Source organism: Megalopta genalis, chromosome 2 (genome assembly GCF_051020955.1).
Source record: "Megalopta genalis isolate 19385.01 chromosome 2, iyMegGena1_principal, whole genome shotgun sequence".
NCBI lineage: Eukaryota > Metazoa > Arthropoda > Insecta > Hymenoptera > Halictidae > Megalopta > Megalopta genalis.
Window position 1 is genome coordinate 25,743,417 of NC_135014.1, and position 17,817 is coordinate 25,761,233.

The 17,817-nt window shown below is 56.5% G+C and overlaps 1 protein-coding gene across 11 annotated transcripts in view; it reads right to left on the bottom strand.

Annotated features, from left to right (window-relative positions):
- dysc (whirlin protein dyschronic) overlaps window positions 1–17,817 on the bottom strand; it is a 62,788-nt gene that overhangs the window by 30,725 nt on the left and 14,246 nt on the right. For 2 of the 11 annotated variants that reach the window (XM_076518866.1, XM_076518865.1), the window contains exons 1-9: window positions 17,703–17,752; window positions 17,138–17,503; window positions 16,599–16,918; window positions 14,282–14,293; window positions 10,463–10,593; window positions 3,888–4,211; window positions 3,215–3,447; window positions 2,788–3,088; window positions 2,502–2,561 (exon numbers count right to left, since the gene is read on the bottom strand). In XM_076518866.1, the coding sequence (XP_076374981.1) occupies window positions 2,502–2,561; window positions 2,788–3,088; window positions 3,215–3,447; window positions 3,888–4,211; window positions 10,463–10,593; window positions 14,282–14,293; window positions 16,599–16,918; window positions 17,138–17,503; window positions 17,703–17,737 (1,782 nt within the window). In that variant the 5' untranslated portion in view covers window positions 17,738–17,752. Of the gene's footprint in view, window positions 1–2,501; window positions 2,562–2,787; window positions 3,089–3,214; window positions 3,448–3,887; window positions 4,212–10,462; window positions 10,612–14,281; window positions 14,294–16,538; window positions 16,919–17,137; window positions 17,504–17,702; window positions 17,753–17,817 lie in introns of those variants that run through there. The other 9 variants (XM_076518858.1, XM_076518857.1, XM_076518862.1 and 6 more) reach the window with 6 other exon arrangements.

The following is a 17,817-nucleotide window of genomic DNA, read 5'->3' on the forward strand; positions in this document are numbered from 1 at the left end:
ACAACGATAACACCAACGACAACGAGAACGAAACAGAAAAAAATATAAGTAGAGGAAAGTCGAAGAAGAAGAAGAAGAAGAGGAAGAAGAAGAAGAAGAAGAAGAAAAAGAAGAAGAAGAAGAAGAAGAGAGCGGACCGAGTCCGAGAAGGATTGGAACCGTTTCGTTCGGTAACTTTAACCGTCGCATCGGTGGACCACCACCGCGTCCGTCGAACGTTTCCCTGCGGCGATGACCGAACGCTGGCGCTCGTTTTTCTATTCGTTTCTATTCGTTTCTATTCGTTTCTATTCGTTTCTATTCGTTTCTATTCGTTTCTATTCGCTTCTACTCGTTTCAACCGGTTTGGACTCGTTGGCCACGAAACCGGCCGTCGCTGAGCTTGCCCGAGCTTTGAACAAGGCCGGCGCGGCAGGATTCTCGTCGATCGATAGTTCGTTTTAGGTTTTACGTCGACTCTCGTCGATTCCGCCGTTCGACGAACGAGCGACGAGCTCGCGTCGGGAACTTTCTCTGTCCCCCCGGGGATCGAGACGGCGCGAGATGCGATCGTGCCGATCTTCGGCGAACTACTCTCGTTATCGGCATCCTGCGATCGAGTGCGCGATCGAGTGCGCGATCGAGTGCTCGGAGAAAGAATTTTCGAAATTACTTTACCGATCGTTTCGAGCGATCATACCGAGACGCGTATCGAGAATTAGGCGAAACGAAAACCATTTACCGAGACGAAGGTCCTCCGCGCGAAGAGTTCTTTCTTCGAGATTCGAACGAAAGTAGGACGATCGTCGCGCTCGACCGTCGCATAAAACGAAACAGAAATCCAGCAAAGCTCAGGCGAACTCGTTCGAGAAGGTCGCATCATCGTACCGACGCCCCAGCTGTAGTCGGCGCGAAAGTAAAACGAGAGGCGGCTCTACCAGTGGCATTCCGTGCTTCCTAATCGCAAGCAACCGACCCGTCGCGTTCGGCGAGGCAACCAAAGAGTATCCGCCGAATGTTCGAAGCCGGGATCGTATCCACGGATGCGGATAGAACCGGCTTCGAGCATCCCGAATCAGCCGCTAGTCAAGCGCTACGCGAGTTCCGATCGAAACGCTGCTCGAATGGAACAACCGAGCCTGTAGATTCTACTACGTTCTACGCTCTACGCTCTATGCTCTATGCTCTACGCTCTACGCTCTACACTCTATGCTCTAGGCTGTGCACGATGCGACAACGGCTGCCTGAAAGCGTACTTGTACCAAGCGAAATCATACGTGGAACACAGACAGAGAAAGAGCGACAGTTATAGAGAGAAAGAGAGAGAGAGAGAGAGAGAGAGAGAGAGAGATCGGTCAAGAAGAAGTAGCAAAGGATGAGAAAGAAGCGGTAGAAGACAAATCACGGAGATGCTTCTACGAGAGACGGAAAAGATAGAAGAAGACTACTACGGTAATAGTAGTAGCAGCAGCAGCGGTAGTAGTAGTAACAGAAGAAGAAGAAGAAGAAGAAGAAGAAGAAGAAGAAGGGGTTGCAGGAAAACTTCCGAGTCATGCGTCACGGGTCACCGCGATAGCCGAGAACAATGAAGCAAAAACAAAAGTTCGTCTCCCGGGTCGACGTTTCCCCTTAATAGCCGCGAGACGCGTCCGATAATTCGACGATTCCCTTGGACGTTCTCCAGGTGGTTCTCTTCGTTCTTAATCGCGGTCGTATCCTCGTCGTATATCCTCGCACCTCTCCAATCGACGCGGCGATGAGATTTCGTTTCCGTTCTTCCATTCTTCCGTTCCGTCGTTCCGTTGTTCCGCATCGTTTCCCAATTATTCTCGTCGCTTCGGCCCGTATCGTTCGTTTCGTTGTTTCTTCTCCGGTCGATCGATCGTCGAACCGATCGACGTTCGCGAACGTTGTCTCGGTCGCTATCGTAGGAATCGTTACGCGTTCTAGTCGGATACGTTCGGCGAGGGGTACGAGCATACCAGATTTATCCATTGGCCACGAGGAACCAGGACCGAGGTACCCGTCCGCGAACAGATATTCGGAGATTTCTCGCGCGGGACGGATCTCTCTGCACGGTTGCTCGCGACGCCCGGCGACAGAAAGGTAGAGAAACAGTTATACGTATCTAACAGTTACAATGGACAACGGCAGAACAGAGAGAGAGAGAGAGAGAGAGAGAGAGAGAGAGAGAGAGAGAGAGAGAGAGAGAGAGAAAGAGAGTGAGTGAGAAAGGCAAAGACAGAGTAGTTTCTATACATGTCCCGAGAAATGGATAGATGAATAAGAGAAAGAAAGAGAGAGAAAGAAAGAGAGAGAGAGAGAGAGAGAGAGAGAGAGAGTGAGTGAGTGAGAGAGAATACCGTGTTGACAAGTGAGATTTGTCCGACTGTCGCTCGTATCTTTGTGTGCACGTGTCTTTGTATCACTGCGTGTGCGCGTGTCTGTATTTGTATCGCTGGATGCGCGCGTGTGCGCGCGTGTACGTGTGTCGCTGGGTTCGGTATCGGTGGCGCACTTACCGGAAGATCGTGAAGGGAGGGCGTCACTATCAGATCGGAGTGAGCACGGTCTCCTTTTCTCTGAAACAGACACGCGAATGATTCGTCTCGCGAATTCGAATCCATTCGCCTAAAAAATGTAGGTTCGAAAGAGAGGTTCGCTATCGTGGACCACCGCGCATCCACCGACGATTCGATCGGACGTTCGACGAGCAACGGCCGGTAGGCGGGCGAAAGGGAAGGTCGCCGGGCACAAGTTCGGAACGTCGCGTCGCGTCGGTTAAATTCAGCGAGAAGCGGTACCCACCCTTGCCATGGTTACGCGAGGCCTGTAAACGAGATCGTCGAAGGCGGGCCTGTCTTTGCTGTCGACGAGTTCCCTGAGCTCCGTCAGCAAAGTCAGCTTCTCGTGAGTGTTCAAGAGGTCGGCCAGGCTGGCTACCAGCTCCTCGATCGTCAAACGGCGAGTTCTGTAATCGGCTAGAAGCTGCGAGAGCGCCGCCCTCTCGCTCCTCGCGAGTACCACCCTCGCCTTCTCCTCCACCATGGCCGCGGTCGCAGCCGACACCGTGTGCACCCCGCCCCGATGTCTCCAGTCGCTCGCTATGCTGCACACACGATACGACCGCTGCGCTTTTAAAGCAATTGGAACGTTTCGCTAGATTCCGTTCCGTTTCGTTTCGTTTCGTTTCGCTCGCGCTTAGGAGAATGGCGAGAGAAACACCGTTTCTTACGAGGGACTCGGCGGACGATGGTTCCCAGGACTCTCGAGCAGCAAGGAATCGTGGTCCGAGTACCTGGACGTTGGCATCACGATCGGTTGACTGGTGGTGCAGGAATGGGGCACTTTGCCCACGTCTCGGATCAACAGAGTCATTCTCTTGTTCGTTTTCAGGATCTGCACCGCCTCGTCGTGAGTAGCCTCTTCGAAGCTCTGACCGTTCACCTCGATGATCTGGTCGCCTACCTGCGGATCAACGACGACGATTTCCAACGAGTTAGTATGTAATTTAGTTAGTATGTAATTAGACGAGGCGGGAACGAACAGCTTCGCCCCGGATTTCGGCCAACGACGAAACCGAACGAAGGTGTTCGATCGCCCTCTCTTTCGCAGAGACAAAGTCGGCGCGCGCCCGGTCGATCCCGGTAGGCCGATCGATTCGTCCCGACGAGCGCGACGAGCAACGCGCGATACCCACCCTCGAAGCCATTTCGCGCGGGATACGAATATACGAATATAACTCCGTGTTTCCCGTCTCGACCGTTCGTCGACGAATCGATCTCGTTTTTCTCGGCTCGAGATCCGACCGATCGCGAACACCGGCGAATTCCGAATTCCGAATTCCGAATTCCGAATTCCGAATTCCAAATTCCGAATTCCAAAGCGACGAATCGGACGACTCTCACCAGTAGACCGGCTCGGTCCGCCACGCTGTCCTTGTCAACTCCGGTGACGTAAATTCCAAGGCCGTACTCGAGACCGCCTCTGATCATCAAGCCGAGCGATTGGCCGGGTTCGATGCAGAGCTCGACCTTCCTCGTCCTCGGGCAATACCTCGAGTCCCTGCTCGGGTAGACCGGCGGCGGCGACGCGGGACGACCTTGACGGTCCATCCAGCTGCAGGATTGCTGACGACCGGAAGTCGACCAAACCGGATGACCGACTCTGCAACGGGGATCCAACGCTGGGCCCCGAACGGTCATGCTGAGGGTCCTACAGGACTTCAACATCTGGCAAGAGGATCGAAAGCGGCATGAACACCGTCTGCTCCGTGCTCGCTCGCGAACGGCGACCGGTGTGTCGATTTCGATCGCGATTTCGATGTCGGCCGGTTAAATTGGAATTCGATTGGAATCGGGATGGTCGCGGTAGGGCTCGAAAAAGCGTATTCGCGCGCGTGCAATCGATCGACGCGAACGTTTTAACGGGATCGCATCGTCTTCCGAATATGGGACAAGCCGTTCGTGGACCGGTTAATATCCGCGGTTTTGCGCGGCTTCGACGCCTTTCGACCAGCCGGAGCAACGGTGGAACTTTCGTGGACGGAATCGGCGGTTCGACCGAGGAGGTATCGAATCGTGGAACTTACAACCGGAAGCTCGCGGTTCGGAAGGTTCGGTTAAGAAATTATCGATTCGTTTCTCGCGGCCGACCTCGGGATAGATCGCTCGTACGCGACGCGCGATCGGCGCGCGTCGGGTCAACGGGGAACGAACGATTTCTTCGCTGCTCGTATTTCTTCGTTCGGCCGACCTCTCGTCTCGTCCAACGACCGACAACGGTGATCGCTCTCGCGAAATCAGCCAAAATCTCGACGCCGACTCGAACGAATCGACGCGCGCGTATCGTGGAACACAGCTGTTCTCTGGCCAACGAACGGATCGCTCGCTTCGGCGAGCACGCGTAAACGGTGGCAGCGCGCGCTCGACGTAAATTGGCACGCCCAAAATCAACGAGGAGCGAACGACGCGTTACGCGGTGACGCTGCAACACCGTGCCGACACGCTGCCACGCCGTCACGATAGCTAGGATATCGATCTCATGGCGGCCCGTGACGTCGCATCCTGCCTATCCTTGACCCAGCACCCGGTCCGGATCCCGGATCCCGGATCCCGCGGGAAAGACGCGATACTCGCGCAGCTACGCGCGAACTACGCGCTCGGCCGGCGCTATCGACGCGACGTTCGAACCGGAAGACGCCTTCGGGATCGCGCCAGGAATTTGTTTCGGACGAGATCGCGGGAATTCGTCGGCGCGTCCAGGATCCCGAGAGCCCGACCGCTCGGCGACCTCGAAAAAATGATCGATTCGAACGCGCTCGAACCCTGCGAAGAGCGCGAGCACCGGAAAAAACGGTGATCGATCGTATTCCGGAGGATTTTTAAAAGGTTCCCGATCAACGGGAATTATCCGCGGACTTGGAACGGAGGAAGCGATCGTCGAGGGCGGGACGGTTACGGACGCGGACGTCGGAGCCTGAGGGACGCTGGTTCGTTCCGCGGTTTCGAGTCTCGAGTCTCGAGTCTCTGGGCGAGCGCGGTAACGCGAACCGTGACAGATTTCCATCCGCGGTGCGCGCGGCGCGGCGTAGGGATGCGGTCGAGGACGAGGACGAGGACGAGGACGGACGACGATGCGCGCGAACGGTTTTCTCGACTACGGGAAGATTCGGGAATCCGTTTCCACGGAATATCGTCCCGCGATGGCACGCCGGCCCGACCGGGGCAGGGCCCCGCGCCGCGTTATCGTCGCGGTCGTTTCGGCGTCTCGCCGTTGCGGCCGTACAAACGGGACAGCGTTTCGCGTGTTCGGCGACGATTAAAAAGTCCCGCGGATGCTTATCCTTTCAGTGAATCGTTCGCTGCGCCCGGATTTCTGCTTGTCCCTCCGACGCGCTTCGCTTCGCGGATAGAAGGAATCGGTGGCATTCGCGTTGGCGTTCAAGGTCGTAACAGGGGTTGCAGCTTTAGCAGGGTATAGGCCACGGACCTACCCCGTGTAGCGCAACTCCGTAAATTACGGCAGAGGGCGGCGCGGTGGAGGCCGTTGAGAACGAAGAACCGAGAACCGAGAACCGAGAACCGAGAATCGCGAATTCTTGTCCGCCGTTTGTCTTCCGGCGGGGGCCGATTAAATAAATAATTCATGAGGGCGAAGGGCGCGCGAAGCCGCGAGCCAACTCGGTCGAAGCTCGTTATCGTGTCTTGACCAGGACTATTTCCGTTCGCGACGTCACAGGCCGCTCCCACGGGGCTGGTCTATCGTGCCGCGTATTTTCGGAGCAGACCGAGGACAGCTCCGATTTCGCGCGATATCCGACCATGGGGAAGACGCCGTCGCGATCGTTTCCCGAACGTTCGAGAGTCAACGGACGCTTTCGTAATTTCGAGCGATACCGACCACCTCGACCACCGACCGACGTCGATTATATTTTCGGATTTAACGTCGGAAGCAAAACGTTTCCGTGGTTCGTAAGAACCCGCCGAACGAGCTGAAATATTTGCTGTCTCGTCCCGGTGTTATAAAAAATAAAATATCGAGTTATCGATCATTTTCCATCGCTGGCATCGTCGCGAGAGCGAGTGGTCGAGGGACGCCGAAGGAGGTAACGCGAGGAATGTTTCTACCACCGTTTCGATGTTTCCGATCGCGAGCCCGATTTTCCTCGACCGCGTCGCTTCGAGCCTGTCGTTGCATCGGACGCCGAGAGTCACGTTGCCGAATGGCTCGACGCGAGGAAGGATCGACGTCGATGCCATGGCACCGGGGACGTTTCGTGCCGCGATCGTAACCGTTACGTGCTTACAGGCGGCGGCCGTTTCCCCGTTTCGCCGTTTCTAGGTTAAGCACGCCCTAAACAACGTAGATAATAAAACGCAGCAACGCGTTTCTTCCGCTCGGGAGTTTTTCGCGAATGTCGATCGTCGGCCGGAGACCAGCCACCGACGATCGGAAGGGTTGCTACTCGAGAACGAGAGACTGCGGCGAATGGCGACAATGGCACAGGCTGTCCGAAGAATCTTTTCCTCTTCACCCAATTGCAAATCCAACGAAGAATTTCTTTTCCGTTTCGTGACTCGCGAGTGTCGTAACTCCGTTTACGAGATATCGACGATGAAAGACAACGCTCGCGGCAACGGGCCGCCGTAAAATTGCGCTGAAATTTTGAACCAAGATATTTCGAGTCGTACCCCGGTGCCTGGGTCCGAGTATCCGAGTATCCGAGTATCCGAGTATCCGAGGTTCGAAGTATCGTGGGAAGATGTTTCCGAGGAAAATCGATCGTGGACTACGACGGCGGAGATATTTCGATCTCGAAAACGAGCCCGTATTCGTCCGCGCCCCGTTTCCGATTTCGACTCGTTCGAAACGACCGGAACGGCGAAAGAAGTTCGAGGTCTCGAGCTCCGAATCGGATTCCGCGGTGGTTTCGCGCGCCGCGTGGATCCGGAGAAAAATAAATAACGAGGGAAACCGGGAAACCGGGAAACCGGGAAACCGGGAAGCAGAGAAGCCGGGACAGGACGAGACGAGACGCGACGTCTGGCGCCGCGACGGCGCGACGCGACTCGCGAACACGGCGACGCCCGAGGCAGGAAAAAATGGAACCTTGGGAGGACGGTGGCTAACGGCGAGTCGATCGTGGACGTGCGCGAGGGAATGCGAAAACTTTGCTCGTCTTCTCCGAACCTTTCCGACTTCGCTGCTGGCATCGTTGCTCCCGACCCCCGCGGCAAGGAATTATAGGGGCGCGTGGAACATCCCGGAATATCGTTGCGAACGAGCGATCCGAAATCGAAGACGCGTGCTTCGAAATCCAAATGAAACTAGAAAAAGAATGGTTTTATCGGTTTGAAAAACTTACGGACGAGAGCGCGTTGGAAAAGGAACTTTAGCCTCGGACAAAAATTAATCTATAGTTTACTTAGGACCGAGATTCGAAAATATCGGATCACGTTTCCGCCGGTTACGTCGGCGCGCACCGACGGTGACGTAAACTGTATATCAAAGATACCGCGATATACCATCGCCGGTGTCGTTGGAACGCATCGTGCTCCGACCGTTGGCGATCCCAGTACCGCGTATACAATTTCAGACGCGACGAACGACCGTCTTCGATCGGTGGAGAAGACCGCGCCAAAAAAGGGTCGGCCGTTTAAAAGAATTAACGTTATATTCGTTCGAGGAATAATCCGTGCCATAATCTCGATAGAGCGAAACGAAAAATCGGAGTTTCGGTTTCTCGTGTAAAAGAGACGGTGTAGCTTGGCTCGAACGAACGGCGGATAGCGACGAACGATGCATGAAAAAAGTGTACCGGGGACCGTCGCGTTCTTTAAATTTGCCATCGCGCTAACGAATTCGGTGTGGAACGACGCGCCATAAATCGGGCGAACTTTTCGCGCGCCCCCTCCTCACGTATATCGCGATCCGTACGCGCGTTCGGTTCGCGCAGAGGGTTCTCGGTAGCGCGTCTCTGCCAGCCGTTACGAAATAACGAGCTGCCGGCACCGTTAAGCTTTACGACAGCCGTGCAATTTAATCCGCCGGTTCGTCCAAACGTTTATACCCGATCGATGTCGGACGAGACACGGACTCGCGCGCGGTGCCGTTCCGTGCCGTGTCGCCGCGACTCGTGGCTCGTGGCTCGTGGCTCGTGGCTCGTGGCTCGTGGCTCGTGACTCGCGACGCGCCGGATGTCCGTACGGCGTTGTATCGTACTTTCGAGAAGCTCCACGGCGAATCGCGTACCGATCGGTGGTTCGTCCGTGACGAGTCTATCGACGTTTCTCCGATTTTCTGCTTCCGATCAAGAATCGACGCGCGCTTCTCGAACGAGCTTAGAAACGCGCGCGAAAGCTTCTAGAACGCTCCGCCGCGTTTACCTCCGTCCCCGACGATCGCGACTCGCATTCGAAAAACGTTCGAGAGATTGGAATCGAGCCGCGCGCGATCGCGATTCTAATTCCTGGTCGAAAGAAAGACCTTCTCCGCGAGGAGGCAAAGACGTCGCCGCGGTCGTCGAGCGTCGTCTCGAGGAGCGAAACGCTGGGAAACGTGCCGAAAAATATTTGCGATTCGCTGAAAGCGCTGAAACCGTCGCGCGTCGGCGAAGCGGGTTCCACCGATGAAAAAGCCTTCGGAACATGCCAAGTTCCGAGGTAGTTTTCGCCCGACTACGTGCCTCTCTTCTCTTTTCTTCTCTTCTCTTCTCTTCTCTTCTCTTCGCCGAGCCAGTCCCCGATACTCCGATGGCCCATTGTCGAACGGGCTTTTGTCTAGAAGCTGGCGAGCTGCTACGAGAGTATGACGAGCCACCGGATCCAGAGATACCCATCGGAAGCGTTTACACCGGAGATTACTCGTGCCGCGTCGCGCGGCTCGGAGCGTCGCGACGCCTGCCTCTTTTCCATCCCGGCCAGTCGATACCCGCCCAATTCCTCCCTCCTGCCAGCCTCCCCGTCCAACTTTTTTTTCCTCTCGCTCGACCGCGCGAAATATCTCGACGTCCGCGTCCGCTCGGACCCTGCTCTCTCCGCCGGGCGCTGGATATATCGGCATCGGCGTCTATGGCGATGTTCGCGTCGATTTTTTTCTCGCGAAACATCCGGCAGAATCGGCATCGTCGAGCTTTCCACGTTTCCTCCTAGGACGCGAACGTTTTTACCCGCGGAATGCGACGCGCGAGGCGAATTTTTCCTCTCGGGCGACGCCGTTCGAGGAATAGCCCAGCGACGCGGAAACGGATCGAAACTGTGTTCCGAAGGACGGGCGACGCGGACCGTCCACCGAATAATTCCGAAAAGAGATCAAAGGGTGGCGGGACACGACAACGGGTGGGACGCGACATCCGAGGGAATCGATTTTAAACGACGCGAACTGCCGAACAGACTCGAAGCGGCAGGTTTTTTTTCTTTCGCCGCAGCTCCGAAAATACGCGCTACGCGTTAACCCGCTTTTCCCGGAGCCTCGATCGAAGACGGCGAAAATAAAATCCGAACGACCGCGAATCCGCGCTCGGAATTTCCGAGGACCGAGATTCTATTCGAAATTGCCGGTATCGTAGGAAAATTGTTCTCGGAAACCTTCGATGTTTCTACGAAGATTTTACGAACATTAGCCCCGGCGGGGGAAACGGATTATTTTTACGAGAAAAATCCGCGATTTTATGGACCGGAGGACCGCGTGGGAACGGGGAAAGATTCGACGAAAGCTCGACGGCCGTTCGAGAAAGAGGGTGAACCGGTGCCGAAATTTCGGCGCTATCGTCGATCTTCGCGGGCCGACTGCCAGATGTACGCGCGTACGCGTACGAATAGCGCGGCGAGGCGAGGCGAGGCGCGCCGCGACGGCGGAAATGGTTTACGGTTTACGGTTTACGGTTTATGGTTTACGGTTCAGGGTTTTACGGTCCACGGTTTAGAGCTCCACGGGCTGCGACGCGTCTCGGTGTGTTCGGAAAATGAAAGTTTCAACTCACTGTGAGGGCCTCTTCGTGGGTTACCGACCGGAAGGGTGTTCCGTTCACCTCCAAGATGGTGTCTCCTGGCCTGAGTCCAGCCCGCTCGGCCACCGAACCCTCCTCCACCCTCGAAATGTAGACACCCACCCCTGAGAACAATTCGCAGACTTTCCATCAGGCCGGAAGCTGCCCGGCGACCGGTCCGCGACCAACGTTCGCCGGAACCTTCCATCCAGGGCGCCGCTCCGCGCGATCGGAGCCTGTGTCACCGATAGCCGCTCCGAACGCTTTTCCAATTTCTTCGATCGCCTCGGACTTTGGGTATCGCCGTCGCGAGCACCCGAGCGCCGTCGCGCCATCGAACCGGGAGCCGTTGAACGGTTACGACCGGATCGAATCGAATCGAATCGAATCGAACCGTTAGATCGTTTTACCGAAATGCCGAGTTAACGCGACTTCTTCGGCTATTTCGATCGTCGCAAAGGCGAACGATCGAGCGTCGTTTTCGAGTCGCGGAAACGCGAGAACTCGCAGCTCCCGTTTTCACGGACGTTGCTCGGGCGTCGTCGCTTCGACGTAGGGCGCCATGGATGGAAATCGTCGCGCGTTTCGAACGAAAAGAACGAAAACGAAAAGGAGGAACGAAGAGAGACGAATCAAACGAGAGAATCGTGAACGGAAGGTGACGCGGAAGAGAAACGGATAGAAAACAAATGCGGATGCATACAAGTGAAAACTGTTCGAACAGAGATTCGAGATAACCTGTGCCGGTGCGTGTTTCGTGTGTCTCGCGTGCGCGTGGGCATGCAGCATGGGCGCTCTCTCTCTCTCTCTCTCTCTCCCGCTCACCCTCTCCTTTTTTCCTGCGGAAACACAGCCGATAAGATCGCGCAATTTGCATCGCACTCGCGAGTGACCGGGTCACCGCTTAATCGGCCCTGGAAAAACCCGCGAACTTGGAGTTTCAACTTTTTTATCGTCCGTACGCTCGACTTGCCTCGAATCGCTTGGAAAATTGTTCGAGCAGACGAATCGGTTCGCGCGAACATCGTTGCGAGCTCGAGAAGAAACCGCCGACGTCCGCCCGATTCACCCGGATCGTCTCTCCGAAGCGAATCTTGTCGTCCGTTCGGTTGTCGCGAAATTTTCGCGGTCGCGATCCGTGTTTCGAAATCCTTCCACGGTCGAGGAAACTCGATTCGATTCGCTCGAATTAAATTCGCTTTCGACGACCGCCGATTTCCGAGGCGTATCGTGCGCGAGCGCTCGTCATCGATCGTCCGCGATCCGATTTATGCTCCGCGTCTCGTGCCGGGATATGCAAATTATTGGCCGGAGGCAAAAGTACACGCTAAGAACGCCCCCGATAGAATTTCGTCGATTTCGCGTTCGTACGCGGATCGAATTGCCGCGGTGAAAAGAAAAGACCGTCGACGACGACGAAGCCACCCTCGAAACCGATTCGAGAGAGAGAGTCGCGCGATAAAATAATACTCGATCGGGCGGAGATCGCGCGTACAACGCGCAGCGTACGACGGCAGGTGCTTTCGCGACGGTCTCGCCGGATGAACGCGATCGATGAACCGTTCGGACACGACGACGAGAAAAAGAATTTCACGCTCGGACAAGGAGACCGAGGGGACGCTGGGGCGGCCGGGACGGCGTCCGTGCCCGATCCCCGGGAGTCCTGTAATCGATCTCCCACCCCCGGCGACAGACCCGATTGGGAAGCACGGATTAATCCGGTCGACGAAAGAGATAAGGCGAACAATCGGCTCGTTACGCGGGCTCTCGTCGCCGAACTTGCGTCGTCGTCGTCGCCGCCGCGGGCTTAATAAAACTCCGCGCCCCGAGCCCGTTCGACGATCGATTCCTGCCCCCGCGGGGGGCGATCTCGCTCTCTACCCTCCGCATCTTTTCTCGCGTCCAACCAATTTATTCGGATCGTCTTCGATCGATCCCGCCTCTCCTGTACGCGCGAGCGAGCGCTCGGTTGTTCCAGACCCTGTGGGAGCTCTCGCCGGGATCTCGCCGGATCGTTCGTTCTTTATCGTTCTTCCTCTGTTACGCCCGCGTCTCGACTCAACGGATACGCGCGCATTTCGGAACGCGTTTGCAACCGCGGTCGAACAAACGCGCGTTTCCTCGTTTAAACGTTTAAAATTCGGCCCGATCGACTACCTCGAACGGGTTCCGTCGAACGCGGACGCGTTCAGAGTCGACGAGAGCAGCTTTCGGCTCGCCGGGATTCGGTATGTAATGCAAATTACGCGGATACACGGAGGATGCGCGGAGACGCGCGGGTTCGTGCGTGTAATTCTTCTATAAATTCATAAACTATGCGCATATGCATCGTACATTGTCATGCAACGAAATGCCGGCGTGCCGAGCCTGGAGGAATTCTCGGTTCTCGTAATCGCGAGATCCTGACGATAAATCGTCGACGGAGCGAAACTCCGAGAGAAAGGAAGCCTTTTTTTCAATTTCGTCTTTTTATCGAAAGTACGAGTTCCCGCGGAATCCTCGCAATTTTTCTTCACTTTCGAAGGTATCTACGGGAGAAGATAACCTTTGGGAGAACGCGCCTCGGTTCTTTCCGCGGCGTCGCGCGAAATTTGCATTCCGGGTAATTTACGAGACCGTCGTCCCGTACTTTCGCGTCGCATTGTTCGGAGACCGGGCGGCTCGACGGACCTCGACGTTTCGAGGCTAATCTGTCCTTATCGCGCGCACTCGGCGCCCGGAGAAAGAACTCGGCCAGCAAATCCGGATACCAAAAGGAAGCGAACGGCGGACTCGGTCGCCGAACGAATCGACGACTCGTTTTGCCGGGAGCGAACGATTTCGACGGATCGAACGGATCGAACGGATCGAACGGATCGAAATAGGGACTGAACGACGATCGAGCCGCGACGGCGTCCCGATCTCCGAAGGGAATCGGTCGGGAGCGAGGTCGGCTCGGCTGGCTCGGCTGGCTCGGCTGGCTCGGCTGGCTCTCGGCCACCTGTTCCTACTTTTAACGAGCGGTCGAACGCAGTACCACACACAGGAGACTCGATTTATCGTTACCGGAGAGCATCGCGGGCAGACAAAATTGTCCGATCGGCCGTTTCTCTCCCGTCTGGAAGGTGCCACGGAAATTGTTTAAAAGCTCGGGGAATCTCGCTCGAGAACGTTACTCTCGCGGATCGATGAAAATATTTCTGGAACTTTGCGAATACCGCGGGCTACGCTGGAAACTGCGACGTTCCAAATTTCAAATTAAATGGGAGGAAACGCAACCGATGCGGCGTCTCTCGGAAACCGGCCACTTTGCTTCCGCGCTCTAGGAAAATTCCAGCGTGGGAATTTGGGCGAACGCGGTCTCTCGGGGAGATCGGATCGACGCGACGCTCCAACGACGTAACTCGTTTTAAAGCGGATGGAACCGAATCGAAGGTATCGTCGACGCGCGGGATTTATCGTACCGATCGAAATCGTTTCCGTTGGGGAAAGTCTGAAAATTCGCCAAATTTTTCTGCTCGATCGAACGAGTTTCGACGCCCGTTTCCTTTCTCTCGCGCTTTTCGTCGCCCTCTAGTCCCAAGCCCGGCCGATCCGCGCGTAACACTTTCATGCGACATCGATCGTTGCTCGGAGTGCGAGGTGCGTTGCGTTGCGTTGCGTGCGTGCGAGCGTTCGTTCGGTTGCACGCGGAGCTGTACGTGTACGCGCATATGTATGTGTGCAGGAATCACGCTTTATTCTGTGCAGAGTGCGCGCTCTCTCTCTCTCTCTCTCTCCCTTCACGTATCTTACATTCTCTCCGCCCTTCTGCTCGTATGGTTGATGAGTTACCTGACTGTGCTTCTGGTAGAGCGAAACAGAAAACAAGAAAGACACACCGCCAGTTGACTTATTTCGACATCGGTCTGCCGCTCGAAACGACGCGACGCCAAGCTTTCGGGAAACGTTTCCTCGAAGCCGACCGATCGATCGTTCGCGCGACCGTGCGCGACGATCGCTCGTCCTACTTCCGGAACACGTTCGAGCGCCTCTTCGGACGAAAACGCGTCCCTCCGTCGACTTTACGCTTTGGCCGCTATTATTATTTTATATATATACGTATATAAATTAATAATAATTTCTTCGATTTCCGAATTTCTAATTCGGCAGGAGCTCGAGAATCGAGAAACGCGAAGAAACGCTTGGCGCGAATCGGTGACTTCGAGGAAACAACAGCTTGGCGAACATCGTTTCGCGCAGACGCGTTTCCGGTTAGGTGAATGCGTCCGTCGCGCAGGATCCACGCAGACATTGCACAGGATTCGAAGCATTCGGACGCGTTCCTCGCGTCTTCGCGTCTCCGCGTCCCGAGGAGTCGCGAAGAGTCGAGGGTTTCGCGCTCGCCGGATCTCGACGAGGACGAAGCGCGACGCGAAAAGATCGTTGGAGCGCGTCGCGCTGGAATACCTGGCCGCGATCGAGCGCGATCGAGCGCGATCGAGCGTGAAGTTTACGAGCCTCGAATCCGTGAAACCGGTGTCGGGGATGCGTCCGGCATCCGTGGAACGTGGGTCCTGGACGAACACCTTTCTATCTTTCTATCTTCGAAGCCGTGCGCGGAACTTCTCCGCGAGGAACCAGCGTAGAACCGTCTTTTTCCGATTCCGGAGAAACGCCGTATCGGCGCGTTTCGGTTAATTTATACGGACCGTATCGGTCGAACGCGTCACCCGTCGTTGGTAGGAGCTGTTTCATTCGCGGCACCCCGCGAGGTGTTTTGCGAGCGCTCGTCGTCGACGCGATCCGTCGACGCTTTCGCCGAATTCCGCGCGTTATCGAGAGCCTCCCGATCGTAAGTTCCACCGAATGATTCGCGACCAACGAATATATCTGCCGACGCGATCGACACGTGCCCCATCGAGATCGGAGCCGAAACGAATCGAATAACTTTGCCGAGAGGAAGATCGGTACGATTCGCGAAACGCGCGCCCATCCGGAGACGACGAGACGCGCGCGACGCCGTTGCGCGTTCGCTCGATCCGTTTCGCCGAGCACCGGAATAAAAATACGCGCACGCGCGACGGCTGCAGGCAATCGGAAGCGCGTCGTCGAACGCGCGCGGTGTCCCATCGCCGGTCGATTAGCCGGCATCGCTGATTACCTCGGCGAACGTCGAATCGGCGAAACGGCGCAACGGCCGAACCTCCCTCGGCCTGAATACGCGGGGGCGAACGGAGGCGGGTCGTGGCTCTTTCTCATTCGTCGATTCGAATACTCGTCCGCTGGTTCCGCGTTACCCGGAGAAATTCGACGCGGTTCGATCGACGTCGACGGACTAGGAAAAAAAAAAAAAGTACCGAGGAAGGAATCTCGCGGGTTTCGGTTACTTTCCTTTCATCGTCGTTCCGACCATGAGAGAACGCGGAACGCGAAACGCGAAACAAACTGAGAATTCCTTTCGCGCAACGATCCCAACGAGAGGGGAGAAACTCGAGACGAAACGCGAACGGTCGTCCGTCGACCGTTGTCCGTCGGGGCAATAGCGTGTAGCTGCGATGGAAACGATGCTCGATGATCGAGGATTGAATTTTCTCCCGCCTTTCCCCGAATTCCCGATCTCTCGCTCTCTCGCCGTCGTCGATTCCGGTTCGATTCGAAGCGTTTCTCCGATCCGATTTCACCGATTAATCGTTGGCTGAAAATTAGGTTTCGAGGGCGAGGATACCGGAAATCGGGGACGCGTGGACGCGTGGACGCGGCAGCTGTGCTGAAGCACGAAAAGCACGGGGTGTCGGTGACGCGATACGCGATTGCCAACGCCAATGGAAAAAGAAAAGCGAGCCCGATAAAACTACGAGAGAAAAGATCGCAGCGGAGGTCGCGGTGCCAGGCCGACGATCGCGATTCCTCGAATCCTCGAAAAGCTCGACGCGATCGCGAATAGAACGCTGGGCGCGAGGATAGAGGGATCGGGGAAGATACGGAAAAAAGATCGCGGTCTTTCGGAAACGCGATCGACGGTCCGTGGAGCACCGCGACCGATGAACAACGATGGACGGCGATGAACGGCGATGATCGGCATTTGAAAGTCACAGCTGTCGGAAGATACCTCGTTCTTGAGGCGCGAAGTACGGCGACGGAGGAAGCCTGAAGGTACTTCGGATCTCACCTGCGTCCTTGCCACCCTTCACGCAGATTCCAAAGCCATGGTGAGAGTCCGGCGGATCTCTCGTCATGGTCACTGTCCTTACGGTGAGCTCCTGAAGGCTCAGCGGCTGAGAGCTCGGCGACGTCGGAGGATTCCCAGGATTTTGCTGCGATTGCTGCGACTGCTGTTGCTGCTGCTGCTGTTGCTGCTGCTGCTGTTGCTGCTGGTGTTGCTGGGACGACGAGGACGAACAGGTTCTGACCGCCGCGACGCTCGCGGGCGACGAAGCCGGGGTTCTCCTATCGCCTTGACGACGCTCCGAGACGCCGTTGCCGAACAATCTGCGACAGCGTTCGTTACCCGTTACTCGTCGCCGATCCGCGAGAATCGCGAACGGCCGCGCCCGACTTCGTTCCATTCGCTGGACGAGATCGAGAGTTTTCGTAAAATCTAAAGGAAACGCGCGCGCGGTCCTCCTCGCGAAGATCTTTCGCCGCGCGGAATCGGTGTCGCGAGAGTAACCGGACGCGACGAAACCGGAAGAGGGCCCGCGAACGTACCTGAGCACCTGTTCCGGCGAAATGGCCCCGGTGGTCCCGGTAGCCCCGGCGGTCCCGGCGGCGTGGCCTCTGTGCCTGTACGGCGTGGTGTGCGACGAATGGTAATGCTGGGCGCTCGGCGGTCTCTCGACGATCGTGTAGCTGGTGCCCGGAGGGCTGTAGTAGCCCCTGTGCTGACCGCCGTGGTGCCTGCTGGCCGGCTCCAAATCCTCCGCCTCGTAGCAACCGCCGGTGCCGCTCCTCAGGAAGTGGGAGCCGCTGCGCAGAAAGTGGGACCCGGTCCCGCCGCCCCATTGCAGCTCCTGCAATTCCGAGCCGTAGTCCTCCGTGCTGCTGGCCATACCTCTGGGATCCGTTTTGTCAGACCTGCGAAACGAACGAGGCGGATATAGACGCGTTCATCCTCGAAAATCTTACCGATTCGAATTTATTTTCTCCGACGTTCGGCCCGTGCGGCGTTCGAACGGCGCACCGAGGCAGCGGGCCCCTCGGCCCCTCGACCCCTCCGAATTCCTCGATTCCGGCGCAAAGTTTCGGATTACGTACATAGTTGTATATTACGTACACGGCAGAGGCCGCCGCGCCGCGACCGCCGTCCATCCAAATCGATCGGCAATAAGGCGCGGAAACGACGGCTCGATGAAATTCGTCGAGCGGAAAATTTTCTTATCGCGGGCATG